Source organism: Rhopilema esculentum, chromosome 5 (genome assembly GCF_057945365.1).
Source record: "Rhopilema esculentum isolate cy_ngs chromosome 5, ASM5794536v1, whole genome shotgun sequence".
NCBI classification, from domain to species: Eukaryota; Metazoa; Cnidaria; class Scyphozoa; order Rhizostomeae; family Rhizostomatidae; genus Rhopilema; species Rhopilema esculentum.
Window position 1 is genome coordinate 3381156 of NC_142819.1, and position 15698 is coordinate 3396853.

At 36.0% G+C, this 15698-nt stretch overlaps 2 protein-coding genes across 4 annotated transcripts; both read left to right on the forward strand.

Annotated features, from left to right (window-relative positions):
• The first annotated feature begins 39 nt into the window (after positions 1-39).
• Positions 40-15119, forward strand: LOC135689362 (heterogeneous nuclear ribonucleoprotein D0). Of its 3 annotated transcripts, XR_016143804.1 has the most exons (13): positions 40-198; positions 2990-3030; positions 3177-3261; positions 3621-3666; positions 5845-5883; positions 6607-6639; positions 7452-7550; positions 8147-8195; positions 8787-8869; positions 9889-9958; positions 12781-12996; positions 13363-13749; positions 14219-15119. XR_016143804.1 is itself a non-coding variant. In XM_089108739.1 (12 exons), the coding sequence occupies exons 1-12, from the start codon at positions 134-136 to the stop codon at positions 14296-14298; spliced, it is 906 nt and encodes a 301-aa protein (XP_088964865.1). In that variant the 5' UTR covers positions 40-133; the 3' UTR covers positions 14299-15119. The 3 variants fall into 3 exon arrangements, 2 of the variants coding, with proteins under 2 accessions (XP_088964865.1, XP_088964866.1); XM_089108739.1 differs by lacking the exon at positions 13363-13749; XM_089108740.1 differs by lacking the exon at positions 13363-13749 and having other exon boundaries at positions 7455-7550.
• Positions 9968-12774, forward strand: LOC148960213 (uncharacterized). The gene is made up of 2 exons (XM_089108741.1): positions 9968-10784; positions 11421-12774. Exons 1-2 carry the CDS (start codon positions 10443-10445, stop codon positions 11805-11807), a joined length of 729 nt encoding a protein of 242 aa, XP_088964867.1. The 5' UTR covers positions 9968-10442; the 3' UTR covers positions 11808-12774.
• Positions 15120-15698: the final 579 nt, after the last annotated feature.

Here is a 15698-nt window from a genome sequence, read left to right on the forward strand (position 1 = left end):
CATGGAAGCCGTCACGTGACTATGCTTAAATGATGGTCTCGCTTCGGAACATTTTCCACGTTTCTATGCGAAGTACGACGTAGGACTGTTAGTTGAAACTTGTACTACAATCGCTCTAATTCTTGATTAAATAATGGCTGAGCAAAATATCATAGACTGCTCATCAACTGCACAGAGGGATGAAGATGACGACGTTGGGTAAGTCTGACTAGGAGCAGTTTTCGACGGCGCCTACCTAATTTTCTGACACGAGCAGCCTGCTTATTTAGGCCATTTCTTTCTTTGTGTTCATCTCTAGATGTGTACGGAGCGAAATTTATGGTAATTTTAAGCCGATTTGGTTAATTTTATTGAGCTATTACGGGGTAGTTTTTTGGAGTTAATTTGGTCATTTGTAGCTTTATGAAATAAATATGCTAGTTGCGTGTGGTGTATGTTGTGGTGCTTATCTAAAAATAACGACGACAAAATTACCAAAAAACAGAAGTACCAAAACGAGAAAAAACTTTAAACTCGATGTTATTTACATGATAACGAGAACGTGCTTGAAACTTCGTGTTTTAGCAGTCTTGCCACGACATATATCTTTAAATAAATATTTACATATGCTACATACCTATATTGCCATGCCGGGATGGTTATCAAATTGCCTGTTATCGCAACTCAGCCGGTTGAGTATGGCATATGTAGCCATGACACAAGTTAATGCCAAAATTTTTTTTTTCAAAAGGGCAATATACCAATTTGATTTGAATGTCAATCAGTGGTTCTATGTCTTAGGGTTGTCAGTTGTTTATCTTAATATTTGCTAGAAATTGATTATAGATTTGAGAATCTTTTTGTTGAAATATGGCAGTTTCTAATGAGATCTCAGATGTGCAAGAGCAAAATTTCAAGTGTGCAAGTAAGCACTTCGGTTTAAAAGTGCACTTCAAATGTGTATAAATAGTTTCCACAACTGTCCTAGAGCACAAAGGTATTGCCAGGAAAATTGATGCGATTCTTAGGGATGCAATATTATGCCAATCTTGAGGAAACTTGATTCTTCATTTGCCATAAGCAATTAGACATACCCATGTTACATCCAAATCGACACACCCTCACTCAAAATGCCACACCCTTTGTCAGGTGTGCAGGAACATTTTAGAAAAAATATCTTGTGTGTGCACTTGCCATACTCTGCAGCCTGGGTCAAAATGGAACTGAGATTAGAAAACTTACTGAAAAAATACTTTGTAATATTTTAAATTCTATTTAAACTTGAAACTAAAATGCATTTGAAAAGTTATGCTAAATCTTTAAAAAATCTGATGGTGCAAATAAACTTTGTTAGAATTTGAAATGATTCCTAGGAGTTATTACTCTATGTCTAAATGTTTACAATTTCTCTAATATATATAGAAAAATTATTGTATTTTAATTTCATGATTCCAAATCAATGCCCAATCTCAAAACAATTAAACCAAGTTCCAGATATCAAGATAGTCAGATAACTGAAAAGGTGCCTTCCCAGTCACTTATATATAAACAATTGACAAAGATATATATCCTGCATTAATCCTTTATATGCAGTGATCTCTGTGCCACAAGCTTCTCAATTGCCATATTCCCCGAAGCAAACTGCCAATTTTGAAAATAGACTTTCAAGTTGAATTTGTCAAGGAGGGAGCAATTTGTTTTTTTGGACATCATGTATGGAGAACACAAAGAATTAGTGTTCTACAAATAATTAAGAAATGAAGGTTTCAATAGCAGTTTATAATCCAACAGCTCTTTATCCCATCAGCTAGCTTTTTGTTATGGGTATAACCCAAGATGGGTCTTTTCTTACAGCATCTACTGTCTCTCAGCTAAATTATATTCTCTATACAACTAATTATATCCAAAGAAAGCCAATATTACACTGAAATTAAGCAGACCTCCCTAAAAATTGTTTGTGCCTGCAAGCACATACTGTTTTGCAAAAGGTGCCTGCAAGACTTTTTTCATATGTATATAATGTGTAGGATATAAAATTGTTTAAAATAAGAAACATGAAGTAAGGTTTAATTACACAAGGACCAGTAAATTTTCAAAGAATAGCTTTAACAGGAAATTACTTTAGAATGACGATGGTTTATCAACAACAATAGCATTATAGAGTTTAAATAATCTTTATCTTATGACTAAAAGGGAAATCTGGCCATTATTTTGTTTACATTAAAACATTTGAAGCGATAGGGTCCTTAATTTTATACGAGCAACAAACGAAATGGCAGTCTGTTTTATTGCTTGATATTGTTTGATACTATAATTAATGATACTTTCAGCTTTTTTCAATATTTGGACAATACAGCAATCACAATTACAGTTTCTTGCATGCTCCACCCATATTGGTAGTCCTGAACTTCTGTACACGGAAGCCTTCACCCAATGGTTGATTCAACTGATAACTTGCTGCAGCAACGCAAACAGAATGATCAATCATATCAAGTTCTTTGGACATCTTGTTCTTGCTGTTAGGAAAATCTATTATTCTCTTTTTGCTACATAAATCACTTTCACAAAGCGGTAAAGCTTAATGTTAACAAGGTGAAACTTGTAGCTGAATTGTTTCGCTAAATTCTTAAACAATTGAAAACTTTGAACAAGTCTATCTAAGACTGCTTTTTCAGATGTGCCTGCAGACATAATTTGATCGGCATGGTTTGCCTGTGAGGACCGCTCGTGCGCTCACGCACTTTAACAAGGCCTGAAATTAAGCATTGAAGTTTTAATGTCCTAAAAGTATGGCATAAATAAATATGAATCTAGGTAAGCCCATTTAAGTGTTTGTCACCCTGTCCATTATTTGTCCCCTTTAGGCTATACCCTTGCAAACCCCTTGTAAAAGTTGACAATATTGGAGTTGTCAAACAATATTGTTTACAGCTTATTAGTTGGTTGTCAATTTTTATAACTGTTAATAAATCACTTGATTTGATCCATTGATCTTTTTATTGTCTTTTAGAAAACTGTTTGTTGGTGGAATCAGTAGTGATACAACAGAAGGTTAGTATCTGTTTTCCAGTTATAAACAAGCAATTTATTCTGACATTCTGTAAAGTTAATTATTTCATTTAAATCGGCAATTAATAGCATTAAAACTCAAGATGGTCCAGTAAAAAATATCTTCTAAAAATTGTTGATTTCCTTAGAGTCTTTGAAAGCTTACATGGAAAAACATGGGGGAGAAGTAGAGAGTGTGGAGTTGAAATATGATAAAGTGACACAAAGGATGAGGTTAGTATACAAGCATTTATATATATATAATATATTTAAAAGAAAATCTTATCAATTTGCATTTGTAGATTGTGCATTGTTGACATCAGTTATTGTAAATTTGCATGAAGACAAAGAACTTGTTACAGATGAAATAGGCCCCAGTGGGGAAAGCATGACAGCGATTGAGCGTTTAGGCAGGAATCCAGATGTGGTGATGGGAGAAGCTAATCATGCTAGCCAAGGCACTGCTTTTAATGGGTACTTTGAACTGTGCCGATATGTTCAAAGGTTTTTCCTTATTCACATTCCAGCACCAGAACTTAAATATCTTTTCATACAAATTTCAGTGTTGAAAAATTTCATGTCTTTGTTCTTAGGGGTTTTGGATTTGTCAAATTTAGGGAAGATGCATCAGCTGAAAAGGTTTGTTTTCATACTAACCGTATAATTGGAAGTATATATCAAATGAAAATTACATTCCATATCAAATCATCTGATGTTTCATAAAGTTTTGAAAACTATTTTTAGGGTCTTTAAGGGTACCATTTTGATGAAAAGTGTACCCAGTACTGAAGTATCAATACAAAGAAATCCTGAAGATGGCTAGAAACAAATGTTTAAAGAAAAAACCAAAAAAAAGATTGATAAGAAAAAACAGTCTCCAGAGAATAATCATGTGAATCATTTCTTTTATAAATGGAAAATTTTGAAAATCATTTAGAGAATTTATGTCACCAATGGCTTGTGAGGAGCAAAAAAGCAGGCGCTTGGCAAATTGAGCACCTTTCATTTGATTGCTTGCATTTAGTTTCATACATTCTTTCATTTGAGATGGCAAACCAGGTGTTTTTTAGTGGGTATTGCCTGAAAGGCTCAAGAGCCTATACCTAAACCCTAACAAGGGAAAGGGAGGAGGGATTAGGGAGAGAGAGAAGAAAGGTCAAGCTTGTTTATTTTTGTTTTGAATAAAGCCAGGCTGTAAGAGTCTGGAAAGCAGGAACAGTGTAAAGCATTCCAAAGTTTACAAGATTTAGATAGGTATGAAGAGTTGTGGGGTTGAGTTCGTGTATTTGGCAAAGAGACTTGGGAGGGTGAACACTGGAAGAATGTTTGGTATTATGTGCATGTCTCAGGGGACCTGGGCTCATATCTCTGATCTCCTGCGAGCAATGGTCATGGTAAAAGCTATAAAAATTGTGAGATCAGTGCTGATGGGAAAGAGGCTGAAGAGACTTTAAGAGGTTACAGTTGTAGGTGAGGCGAATGGCTTTGGATTGTACTTTGTCAAGGAGGTGCAAGGAAGACTAAGGAGCACCACCCCAAATATAGAAGCAGTACTCTAAGAAAGGACAGATTTTTTTCTTTCCAAATTACCATAAACTTAATTTTTTTGGAGCATATTCTCACTAGACACAGCTGATCAAGCTTGTAGAATTATTTAGGCGCTAATCACACTGATCAAGACCAACCACTTCTCTTTACAAGCCTGTATGTCGCATTAGTCTACAATTTACAAGACTCTTTTGTGCATCTTATCAGGCCTTGTGAGTAGCAAAAACCTTCAACTTTCTAGGTGCTCAATTGAGCATTATCAAATATAGTCAATAACAAGATTTGGTTTTTCACATTTAGTTTTTGAACAGCATAAACACGCTAGGTGCTAAATCAATCAAGCTCCTAGAACTTTCTAGGTGCATGCAAAGGTGCTTGATCAAGCTCGGGTGCCTCTCCTTTTATTGGCAAGGCCCGATCTTATATTGAAAAATCACTGGGATATAGTCCTGAGTGCTAGTTGGAAGATTGAAGCACAGCCTATTGTATAATGCAACCAGTGGTTATTTAGGTGACAACCCAGATTAGTCTGGAAATTAGGCCATTAAAGCAAAAACCATATTATTCCAGAGGGCTTTATTTTCATTAGTGAGTTATTCTTGACGTGGATGGCTCCAGTATGGGGTGGCGTATATGTCTTACAGACAGAGCAGAAGACAGGTTTTGGCTTTATAACATAGACACCTAATAACGTTTCCGTCAAGCAATAGTTGGGAACAGATCAAAAGTTTAAAAAGCAGTGCTCCACATTTGCCTAGCTTTTTCGATTGTCAAGTAAGCTTCAGTAAGAGATATGATTGAGAACATTGAATTATGAGTTACAAATTATGAATGAGTAAATTACCTGTTACTTATATACTACTACCATATGCTCAAAAGTTTGATTTTTAAGCTGTCGTCATTCATATTTCCTGTTTGCAATGCAGAAATTTCATTCAATCTCTTTGTTGTAACTAATGATGTTTTTCTCCATTTGCAATTGGGGCAGTGTTTTTGAATTGTACACTGAACAAGTTCTATTTTGAAGCTGTTTATATATATTTAAACAGTTAATGTAAGCTTTGTGCCCTTGTTTTATCTCTTTACCGAAATGCTGTTGTATTACAATACCAGGATAGTGACCTTTAAACTGCAATAAGCGCTCACAGCACTGGTGACTGTGCAAGGAGAACTGATTTAAAATTGATGATTTGAAAAACAGATCAATTTGAAGTATCAGTTTTAGAAGACATTAACACTATGTATATTATTCCCTCTATTTTTTCACAGATCTTACAAGGTGGTCCTCATGTAGTAGATGGCAAAAAGGTAAGCACTTAAAACGATCAGAACCTTCTGGTATATACAGGGGATTGGCCCCACATTTCCTCCCACCCCCCTAATTTACCCAATTACCTCATTCCCAATATTTTCTATTTGCATTTTGCCACTTCCCTCTCTTGCTTTTATTGGCATCACTGTTATTGTTTCATGTAAATGTTTTTGTTCTTGATTAAGCACCCCTCACAAATAAATGCTCACTGTTTAGCAAATAATTGACTATCAACGTTTGCTTGAATAAAAAAAGTCTTAACTTAAAATTATATAACTAAGGCACCCCTGTCCCTCAAAAAGCTCCTCCTATAATAGAATATTTATGTGTTGTTGTATTGAAATATATATAGAACACAGTTGTTTACACCATTGCATGGTTTCTTAATCTTGTGACTTTTCATATCGTTTTTAGAAGTATTTTGAATTGCAATTGTTATGCAACTATTGAGACTTCCCAGTAGCAGTGGCGGACACTTGGGGAAAATCAGTGGCGACTTCCCCCCCCCCCCAATACTTTAGAGGACAATGGTCTTTTGTTCTAAAACAATGGGAAATGTGACGTCATCTTATTAAAACAATAGGCTTGCCCCCCAATATTTGAAAAAGTATCTGCCCCTGCCCAGTAGGATACTTTAGTATGCCACAAATTAATTAGAATCTGCCAACTGATTTCTGTTTCGAACAAACAATTCATGTTTTTTGTATGGTGTTTTGCAGGTAGATCCAAAAAGAGCAGAGAAACAAGTCAAGGTTTGTTGATAATTAGCCATATTTTCATTACAGACGTTCCAACCTAATAATAGCTAAAATCGGGAGTTTTTTAATGAATTCGATCGTGAAATTAATTCAAAATAAACTTGAAAAATGAAGTGATGTTTAAGAATATTCAGTACTTTATGGAAAGTCGTTATACAAATCCACTTTCTAACAGATATGTGGAAAAAATGGCGATTGAAAAGTTTTAAGAGATTTAATCAAGAGACAAACTCGCTGGGATTTATCAGTTTAAAAGCTCAAGTTGAACTCGAATGTTCTCTGTTATAAATCATACAATGATACCTGCAGATTTACATTTTAGAATTGACTTATTCCACTTGTGTAGTTAGCAATAAAATTTTATAACAGATTCATAAAAAAATTTCTGAAAGCAGGAGGTTCGGTTTGAAATCGGGAGGACAGGAGATGAACTCCCAAATCGGAAGAGTTGGAACCTTTGTCATTAGAAATTGAGTTTGTAGTGTTAAGATTGTTGCCAAGTGCTCTGCCTTTATTTTGAATTTTTATATGTTTGTGAGAGGGTCATTTGCTTTCAGCGTGTTCGTTGTAGTTTCATGTGATATCAACATCCGTTGTTGACAACTTTCTATTGACGGAAGCTATTTTTTTTATCAGTACTTGACAACTTCATGTGATCAGTATCAGGGGCCCACCAATAGCATTGCAGCACGAAATCACGACTCAGCTTATTTCGGTATATCAACTTCTTTTATCATGACTCAATGCCTTTACCTCCATTGGTATATTGCAAAATCAACAATCTCTTCTTCCTTTTTGTGTTCAAGCAGCTCGGGGCAATCCGGACAAAGAAGATATTTGTGGGTGGATTGAAGCAAGAGATAACGGAAAAAGTTTTACAAGAATACTTCAGCCAATTTGGAGAAGTTTGTTGATAGTTTTTACTTAAATTTAATCTGCATTAAATTGAAAAAAAAATCAATATTTTTCTAAATTAGAACTATTCTGCTTATCTAGTTTTGTCTGGAATATATTTTTCAAGATATTGACCAGTTGAAATGTAGTGTGTTGGCAGTTCATTGGTTATTGTTTGAAAATAATATGATATATCAATATTTATACAGGTTTACTTGGTCAGCTAAACACAGCTGCTATAAATCAAGGCCCTTCCAACGAAAAGAAGCAAAAACTACTAATTACAAAATTAGGTTTCTTAAAAATCAAAGACATTACAAAGGTTCTTGAATCTCACAATCGAATTCGTTGATTTCCGGGGTCCTAAAATCAGAGAAGCATGAAAGATCAGATAACTGACCAATAGCAGGTAGAAGACTATCTTGATTATGAAAGAAAAACTCACTAAAAGAGATTTCGTTTCGTTTTACCATAATACCTGTTATAGGTGAAGATTCTACTAACGTGAATTGCGGGCGTGGTCTTGTCGTGTTATGTCTTACCCTGAATTAGCTATGTTGAAAATGAAATTTGACTAGCTTGATAAATATTTGTTGTCATTATTTAGGTTGTTCAAATTCAGTTTATCCCAGAAAAAGGCACTGAGAAAAGACGAGGTATGATTGGTTTTAGGTCCTCTAGTATTTTATTCAAGGGGGTGGGTCGCGTGTTGTCCTACGGGAAAATGTTATTGATGTTGTTGGTTAGCGTATTTGATCCAATATCATCTTTCGATGTTTTAAGTAGTTTTGCTCAAGCTAGGCTTTAAATACGTGCCGCAATGATTGTTTTGTTTATATAAATGAGGACTTTCAGGGGTCATTGCGACAATACTTTAAATGTGCATACATTTCTTCTCGTTATTCTGCCATTTGAAAGGGTAATCATCTCAGATACCTGGCAAACTGTGCTCTGTCTGTGATACATGACGCAGCCTGTTATATTATTAACTTCATCTTCATGTAAGTAGCGAAGTCTAGATGTGCTACTTTTTAATCTTACTCGTTTATCTTGCATGCTTATTTCAAATAATCACTGCTGCTTTTTTACTTATGTAACAATCCCTTTTTTGAGTGAGCAGCAATTTATGATATAGCTTCACAAACTATTAAGCTTTTATGTAACTTTTCGTCTGCAACAATTTTGTGGAGCTTCTTATATAATATAATCCATGTTGAGATAGCATCTTGTATTTGTTTTATTTTCAGGTTTCTGTTTTGTGGAATTTGATAACGAGGATGTTGTAGACCAACTAGTCAAGAAGCAGTATCACACTATTGCCTCAAAAACTGTGAGTTGGAGGTCGCTCTATTTTTCATTATTTTTTAACTGTTTTCTCGCAGTCCTCGTTGATTCTTCTTATTTTCAAATTTATGTAGATTAAGGCTTGTTAATATTGACATACTTCTGCCAGAATTGATGATAATTGATTTAGGAAAGGTAGAGGGGATAGGAAATGGATCTAGCAACCTATTATTTACATTCAAAATGCCCATTTCTTCTTAGATGTTTTGCTAATACCTGTCACAGGATAGCTTTTTAGTGTTAGAGACATTTTGTTGTCCTCTCATACCAGAAAGGCTCATTTTTGCTGCGTGTTTAAAGAAACGCGTTGCTCTAGACAACGCTCTCCTTTTTTGGTCGCGTTCAGTCCATTTTTGGTATAAAACATAGTGGCCTTTGGTTGTTTAATACTCGTCACTTGACGTGTAGTTTATGTATGTTTCTTGCCTTAGCACCACAGTAGACCATTTTGGAGTTCTTTTCTGAGATGGAATTCTGTTGTTCGATAGCTAGTTGAAATCGCTCATGTGAGGCAAAATAGTGACAAATTCATTGTGGAAGGAGACTGCTCTTCCATTATTTTGGCCGCAAAACTTCTTTAGATTAGAGAAAAATACTTTTAGGATGAATACCTGAATTTCTTTGATTAACAATGCATTTATTAACCATCTATTATTGGCATGCGTTGATTAACATTTGACTTACAGAAGAATTTACAAATCTTGCTATTATAGGCCATCGTTACGTTTATTATGGCTTTTGCCCCACTTGAGTCATGTCTCCGCGAACTTCAAGATGGGCTATGAAGGAATTTATATTTTTTTTTGCAACGATCACTTTCATGTAAAGAAGCTTTGTGCTCTTGCCTTTAAACGTTAATGGTTTTAATAACCGCGTTATGAGGGTTAAAACTATTGAGGCTGTTAGAGGGAAAAAGTTGGTTGAAAAAACGCCGAAACTTTATGTCTACGTATGTACGTATGCTGCCAATCCAATTTTTTGATGTTTACCATTTTACGGATTCAGGTTGAAGTAAAACATGCTTATTCAAAAGAACAACAAGCACAGTTAGCAGCCAAAGGACTTTGGGTACCAGGTAAGCTGATAAATGCATTGCATCAGTACTTCACATCGCATTTCTATGGAAATCTTCTTACCTATGCTCTCATGTAATAACAGCAGAGGCGGCGGACAGTGCTATTTATGCTATTTCATTAATAGCAATTTTTTTCCAAAGAAATGTTCTGCTTTTGTATTAGACAAATTAATGTAACATAAATTATACGAGTAAAATCTTTTCTGGATCTTGATTTCCTTATCCAGTTCCTTCATTCCATGATTTATTTGACCCCTCTGTGCTTTTTGATATTGCGATTGCCCGACTTAATCTATTCAAAGAATGCCGCGTGTATACCTTTCTGATCCACGCTGTGGCCGTCGATGGCCATGCTATTACTTGGCCCTTCTGAATAGCAAACGGAGGAAACTAATAGGAGTTGCGCCATAGTGTGGCTATGGTGTGACGGAACGGGCTATTGTGAAATACGCATATCTGACAGCCTTGCTATTAAATTCTTGGAATGAATAGCAAGAGCTCACACGCGATCACGCATACAAATCTTCAGTTCGATAAACGTTGGGAAGAGAGTAGAGAACTTTTCAGATACAAAATGAATCAAGTAGCGTCAGGTGGTGTACGATGGGGTGTTTCAACTGTCTTTTCCCTCATATCTATGCAAGGAGGTAAATTAACTCATGAACAGCGCCTTCGTCTTAAAAAAGACGGACGCCCATGCCCCGATGTTAAAGTTAAAAGTCGTTCGTGTGAAGCTGTGTATAGAGGTTTTTCTTGGATATGTGGTGATTCAGAGAAGAATACATATTTCTGCTGGCCATGTTTAGTCATGGGAGATCATTTGAAGGTAAGAAGATTACTATTTTCTATTTACTATTTTCTCTCGTCGGAAAGTCTCGTTTATAGCGGCTTTGCTATTACAAATTGAAGATGAATAGCAGGGCTTTTAACGAGCGGCGGAGAGCCGCGGTAGTCTAAACAGCCCTGCATATGTAGCCACCTTTTACAAACGCAAGGAATTGTGGCATTTTCATGAACACACTTATTCACAAGACACCGATTGATCAGATGTCCCTGTCATAGTCCCTACAAGAAGCCATTTTAGTATTACTTATGCTCAAGTTTACGGAACTGACCATCTATAACTTAATGTTTAGGTTTAGGCATAGTTAACTATCGTTTAGGCGTTTAGGTAAAGACTACATTTGCTGTAATTGTTTCCATTACTACCAAGATACCAAGGGGTGTATCACTCTTCCCAAAAGGCGTCCGAGATTTTTTAAAACATTAGTATTTTTGCCAAAGGTGTACGAAGGTGATACGCTCCTCGATTTCTACAAACAACTATTTGAAATTAAGAGCAGTTTGATGCTAAAATCGAGCTAAATATAAAAAACAAGGTTGCAACTCCACTGTAACTTTTATAAAAATGTGGGTGATAATAGAAGAATTTTTATCAATTTATTCACATAATTTATTTCAGATGAAGGCTTGCTTCGTGCAACCAACTGGATTTGCATCTGATGGCAGGAATTTGTCGAATGTTGCTAACAGGCACCAAGAATCAAAAAGTCACATGACATGTCACGCTTCGTACAAGCTTTTAGGGAATGTGGATGTGGCCAGTGCACTTGATGAAGCAAGACAGAGAGAAATTCTGAGACATAATGAAAATGCATCAAGATATTCAAAGATGATGAAGCACCATATTGATGTTGCAGTCTACTTGTCTGCCCAAGGACTCGCTTTCCGGGGGCATTCTGAAGACAAATTCTCTCCAAACAGGGGAAATTTCATTGAATTGATGGACTTGTTAGGGAACTACAGTCAAGAGTTGCGAGTTTTCCTAGACAAGGAACGTTTGTTGTAAAAATAAAATAAAAACAACAATAATGTTTGAGCTTAGACGAAATGTTTTCTTTTTTTCAAAATATTTCGTATCTTAATAGAAATTTTTGTGGCATTTCAGAAACGAGCGTAGTTTTGGAAAATAGACCATCATTTAGGAGCAGTGATAACTTTATATCTGTATCCCTCTTGTAAAGGATGGGCGTTTCCGCCCTTTTAAAGGGCGTGGCCCCCGGACCCACGTTGTTCACTCGCTTCGCTCGCGATTAATAGCAATTTATTATTGCTCCCCGCCGCCCCTGAATAACAGTTAGGGGGAAGGGTAGGAAACTGTCATGTGGGAAGTTTCGTGTTTATTGATGGTGCTAATAGTCACATTTCAAGGTTAAGGCGTGTCTGGCCTACAATTTTAAAAGTTTGTTTCGCAAAAATTCGTTTTCAGGAAATTTCCAGCAAAATTTGTATTGACCTTTGATGACAAAGGATTGTTTTTAACGAATTTTAATATTGTTATTGTTGTTCTGTGGAAATAATAAATTGAAAGAAACTTCAGTTGAATGTAACTGTATTTACGCCAAATTCCTGATTTTTAGTAAACGCGAGAGTTTTTTCTCGTGGAAGATCCTATTTTGCTTCCCTTCGCGAAAGAAAGTTAATTGCAAAAATTTTGCGCGGTATTTAGCGCCCCCTCCCCATTTCGCGAAACTTTCTTCTCACGATATTTCCCGCGCAACTTTCTTCCCTTAAAGCACTCGATCGATATTAAAGGCACGATAAATACCAAGTTTTTATTTATAATTTAATGCAGCTGTATCTTTACAGACAAGCATAAAGAATTTTCTTTGTTATTTGTATGAAGTAATGAGAGTATTCATGAGATGGAGTGCAGGCTGGGATCAAACCCCGTCTCTTTATCGAATTTATGCCAAGCGCTATTCAACTCTACAAGACGTGACTATGTGTTGTTACAGGTTAGCGCGGCTTTTATTCTTTAGGTGGTAGAGGTCGGGGACGCGGCTCGTATGGAATGGGCATGCCAGGGAGTTATGGAATGTATGATCAAAGCATGGGGTACGGGGGAATGGACGCGTATGGGTATGCTGGCTATGGCAGTGGTGCAATGATGGGCTACGGTGGTGCGGTTGGTGCCTACGGAGGAGGAGTCACTTACCCAACTATTGATTACTCTGGATGGTCAGGTCGAGGCACAGGTAATGCATTGTTTTTAATGGCGAAAGAAAAGATCTAATGTTTACATGCACAAGCTTTTAAGATTGTACTACGTCATAGCTGTAATTTCGTGTATCAGGAACCAATGATAAAAAAACAGAATATGTATATGAAGTACTAATTCTCAGGACACCGTTAGCGTTAGAATTCGCATTAAATTAGCAAGACAAACATAGAGTTATCGATACTACTAAAATAGCTTGAAATCTGGGGATATATAGCCTTGATTATATTCTCATTTAATGTTTGAGTTTTGAGTGTAAATAACACATTAGTCAAAATGAGGTTACGCAGTTTGTGAAAAAACCGCATCAGGCATAAAAGGTTGGTATTTTTCTGCATTTCAGAAAACTGGTATCATTTCATGGCAGAGCAACGGGAAGGCCGCGATGGCCAATTGCCCTGTGGCTAATTTGTTAATCATTATCTCAATAACTTTAATTTAATTTTACTGAAAGTAATATATTTTTGCGTTATAATGGTTTAGTTTTCTACCAGCTTCCCAGTAATGGTAAACTGTTTTATGACCTGATAAATTAAATTGAGCAATGGTAAAGCCGTAAAGATTAGTTGCCGTACGATGGTGCTTTAGATAATTCATGCAAATGTTATGTAATAACCTATATAAAGTAAAAAACCACCGGGGGATGAAGTGGAAGACCGGAGAAAGACATGTGGATTCTCCCTCATTGTGGCATCTTTGCAATTATTTCAAAGTGCATCGAATTGAAAAGGTAAGGGAAGTAGCCAAGTTCCCGGTTGGTTTTGCATCAAGTCAAGAGACACCATCATCATTTTCTACAAATTTGCTTGCCTTGATCCTTGTGTAAATTCACAGATTGTCTAGGCCATCCTTTAAAAGAAATAATCTAATTAACATCCAGAAGTTATTTCATAACAATAATTGTTTGTGTACGACTTGCGAACATTATTCTTCGTCATAATGTTGCTGGTGATTTGTCTGATCCTAGCAGGTAGCTCTCTTCTGTTTCAAATTTATGCAGAGTCCCTGTTTGTTTTTGTCAAAGAATGTCAAGTCCCGTTTATGGATGGGTTCGTCTTTTTTCACAAAAGAATTTCACTTTGCGACCGTTCATTGCTACCTTGAGTCTAGTGAGCTAAAATTACCCCTGGTCATGACTTTTGTGTTTAATTCGCAATTATTTTAATAGAATTGTGACTAGTTTTTTTTAATGCTCCTAGGTGCTGGCGGTCGGGGTTCCGGAGTTGGACCTATGTACTCGTATGGTGCTAGGAACACTTTCCACCCATACTCAAGATAAAAAGAATTTCAAGTTTACTGCGATGTTTTTTCCAAGCTGGAAGCTGGCAACAGTTTGTAAACATGGCTGTGGTATTTTCCTACTGACTCAACATAACTTTTACATGATGGGAATAGATCAGTTCGTTCCTCATATAAAATTCTGTATGGGCATGGATGTGTGCTCGCGACCCAAGACGTGCGCTTCCTGATGAAATACCCTGCTTTTTTAAATGGACTTGACTATTTTATTTACTAGTTCAATAAACGTTGTAAAGGGTAAATTTAACAGTTTTCAGGTTGTTTTCGTCGTATGTTTTGATGGTTGCTTTTTTACCTTATGTCATCTAAATCCTCTGATATCTCATTCGAAATAACTAAAAGGAATATAGAATTGAAAAAATAAGTCATCTTTATTTTATACATGTACAATTCAGAAAAACTTCGAGCTTTCTATGATCCATTGCATACAGATAATTAATTTTGCTGTTTTGTATGGATGAGCTGCTTGTAAAGTCATTAACATGCAGATAGGTTCGTTTTGCTACTTTGTTTTTCCAGGCTGTTTATCGTGTGTCGGTAAAGCATCCCAAACTTCGCTCAGTTTAATTAAAAAAGATGTTTACTTGCACGATGTATCCTGTCCCGTCTTTCTTGAATTGAAGATAACTTAAGTGTTTAATTTGTATTTTCGCTTGCCTTGAAGGGTTGCAAAATTTTTGTTCGAAAACAACGTCGTTATCATTTTAATGTTAACAGGTAAAGTTATTTGGTTTCCTGTCATTTGTATAGCCAGCATTTTGATACTTATTGAAAAGGGAATTAAATATTGTCTTTCTATTATATTGGGTTTTTATATATGCACCTTCTATGCTTTTCAACAAAGCTAATTTTAAAGCTTGTTGTCGTATATTTACGTTTGTACCTAGTGAGACGCAAAGCCGAAAACGCCCGTTTCTTATATTCGAAGACGCCCGTTTCTTATATTCGAAAACGCCCGTTTCTTATATTCGAAGACGCCCGTTTCTTATATACACTTAGGGTACAATCACATAATGTTTTATCTTATTCTGTAGTACAATGGTATGGAATAGGAAGTTGAAATGGCAGCACGCAGTGACCAAGAGTCTAGGCTAAAAACATCTAAAACAGAATTACAAGGTGAAGTGGCTTGGAAAAGATAGTTTGTGGTGCGAAAATGGCTTTCGGTTAAAATAAACTTTTTTCGGTGAATATTCAAACTTGTCGGCAAATGTTATGCAAATATTTTACCAAATCTCACCAATCAAAATTCAAGTTTTTACATGTTTGTGCGGCACGAAAAGTCTGTAAACACTATGTTAGCTGCTGTGCCGCACAACTGCTGGCAAGGGAGGAAAGTGGATGAGGTTGAAAGAGAAGAATCCCAATTTTCTTTATCTA

Coding starts and splice junctions, on each gene's coding strand:
- LOC148960213 (XM_089108741.1), top strand. CDS start 10,443: ATGAATAGCAAGAGCTCACACGCGATCACGCATACAAATCTTCAGTTC. Junction 10,785..11,420: donor TCATGGGAGATCATTTGAAG/GTAAGAAGATTA, acceptor AATTTATTTCAG/ATGAAGGCTTGCTTCGTGCA.
- LOC135689362 (XM_089108739.1), top strand. CDS start 134: ATGGCTGAGCAAAATATCATAGACTGCTCATCAACTGCACAGAGGGAT. Junction 3,031..3,176: donor CAGTAGTGATACAACAGAAG/GTTAGTATCTGT, acceptor TGATTTCCTTAG/AGTCTTTGAAAGCTTACATG. Junction 3,667..5,844: donor AAGATGCATCAGCTGAAAAG/GTTTGTTTTCAT, acceptor ATTTTTTCACAG/ATCTTACAAGGTGGTCCTCA.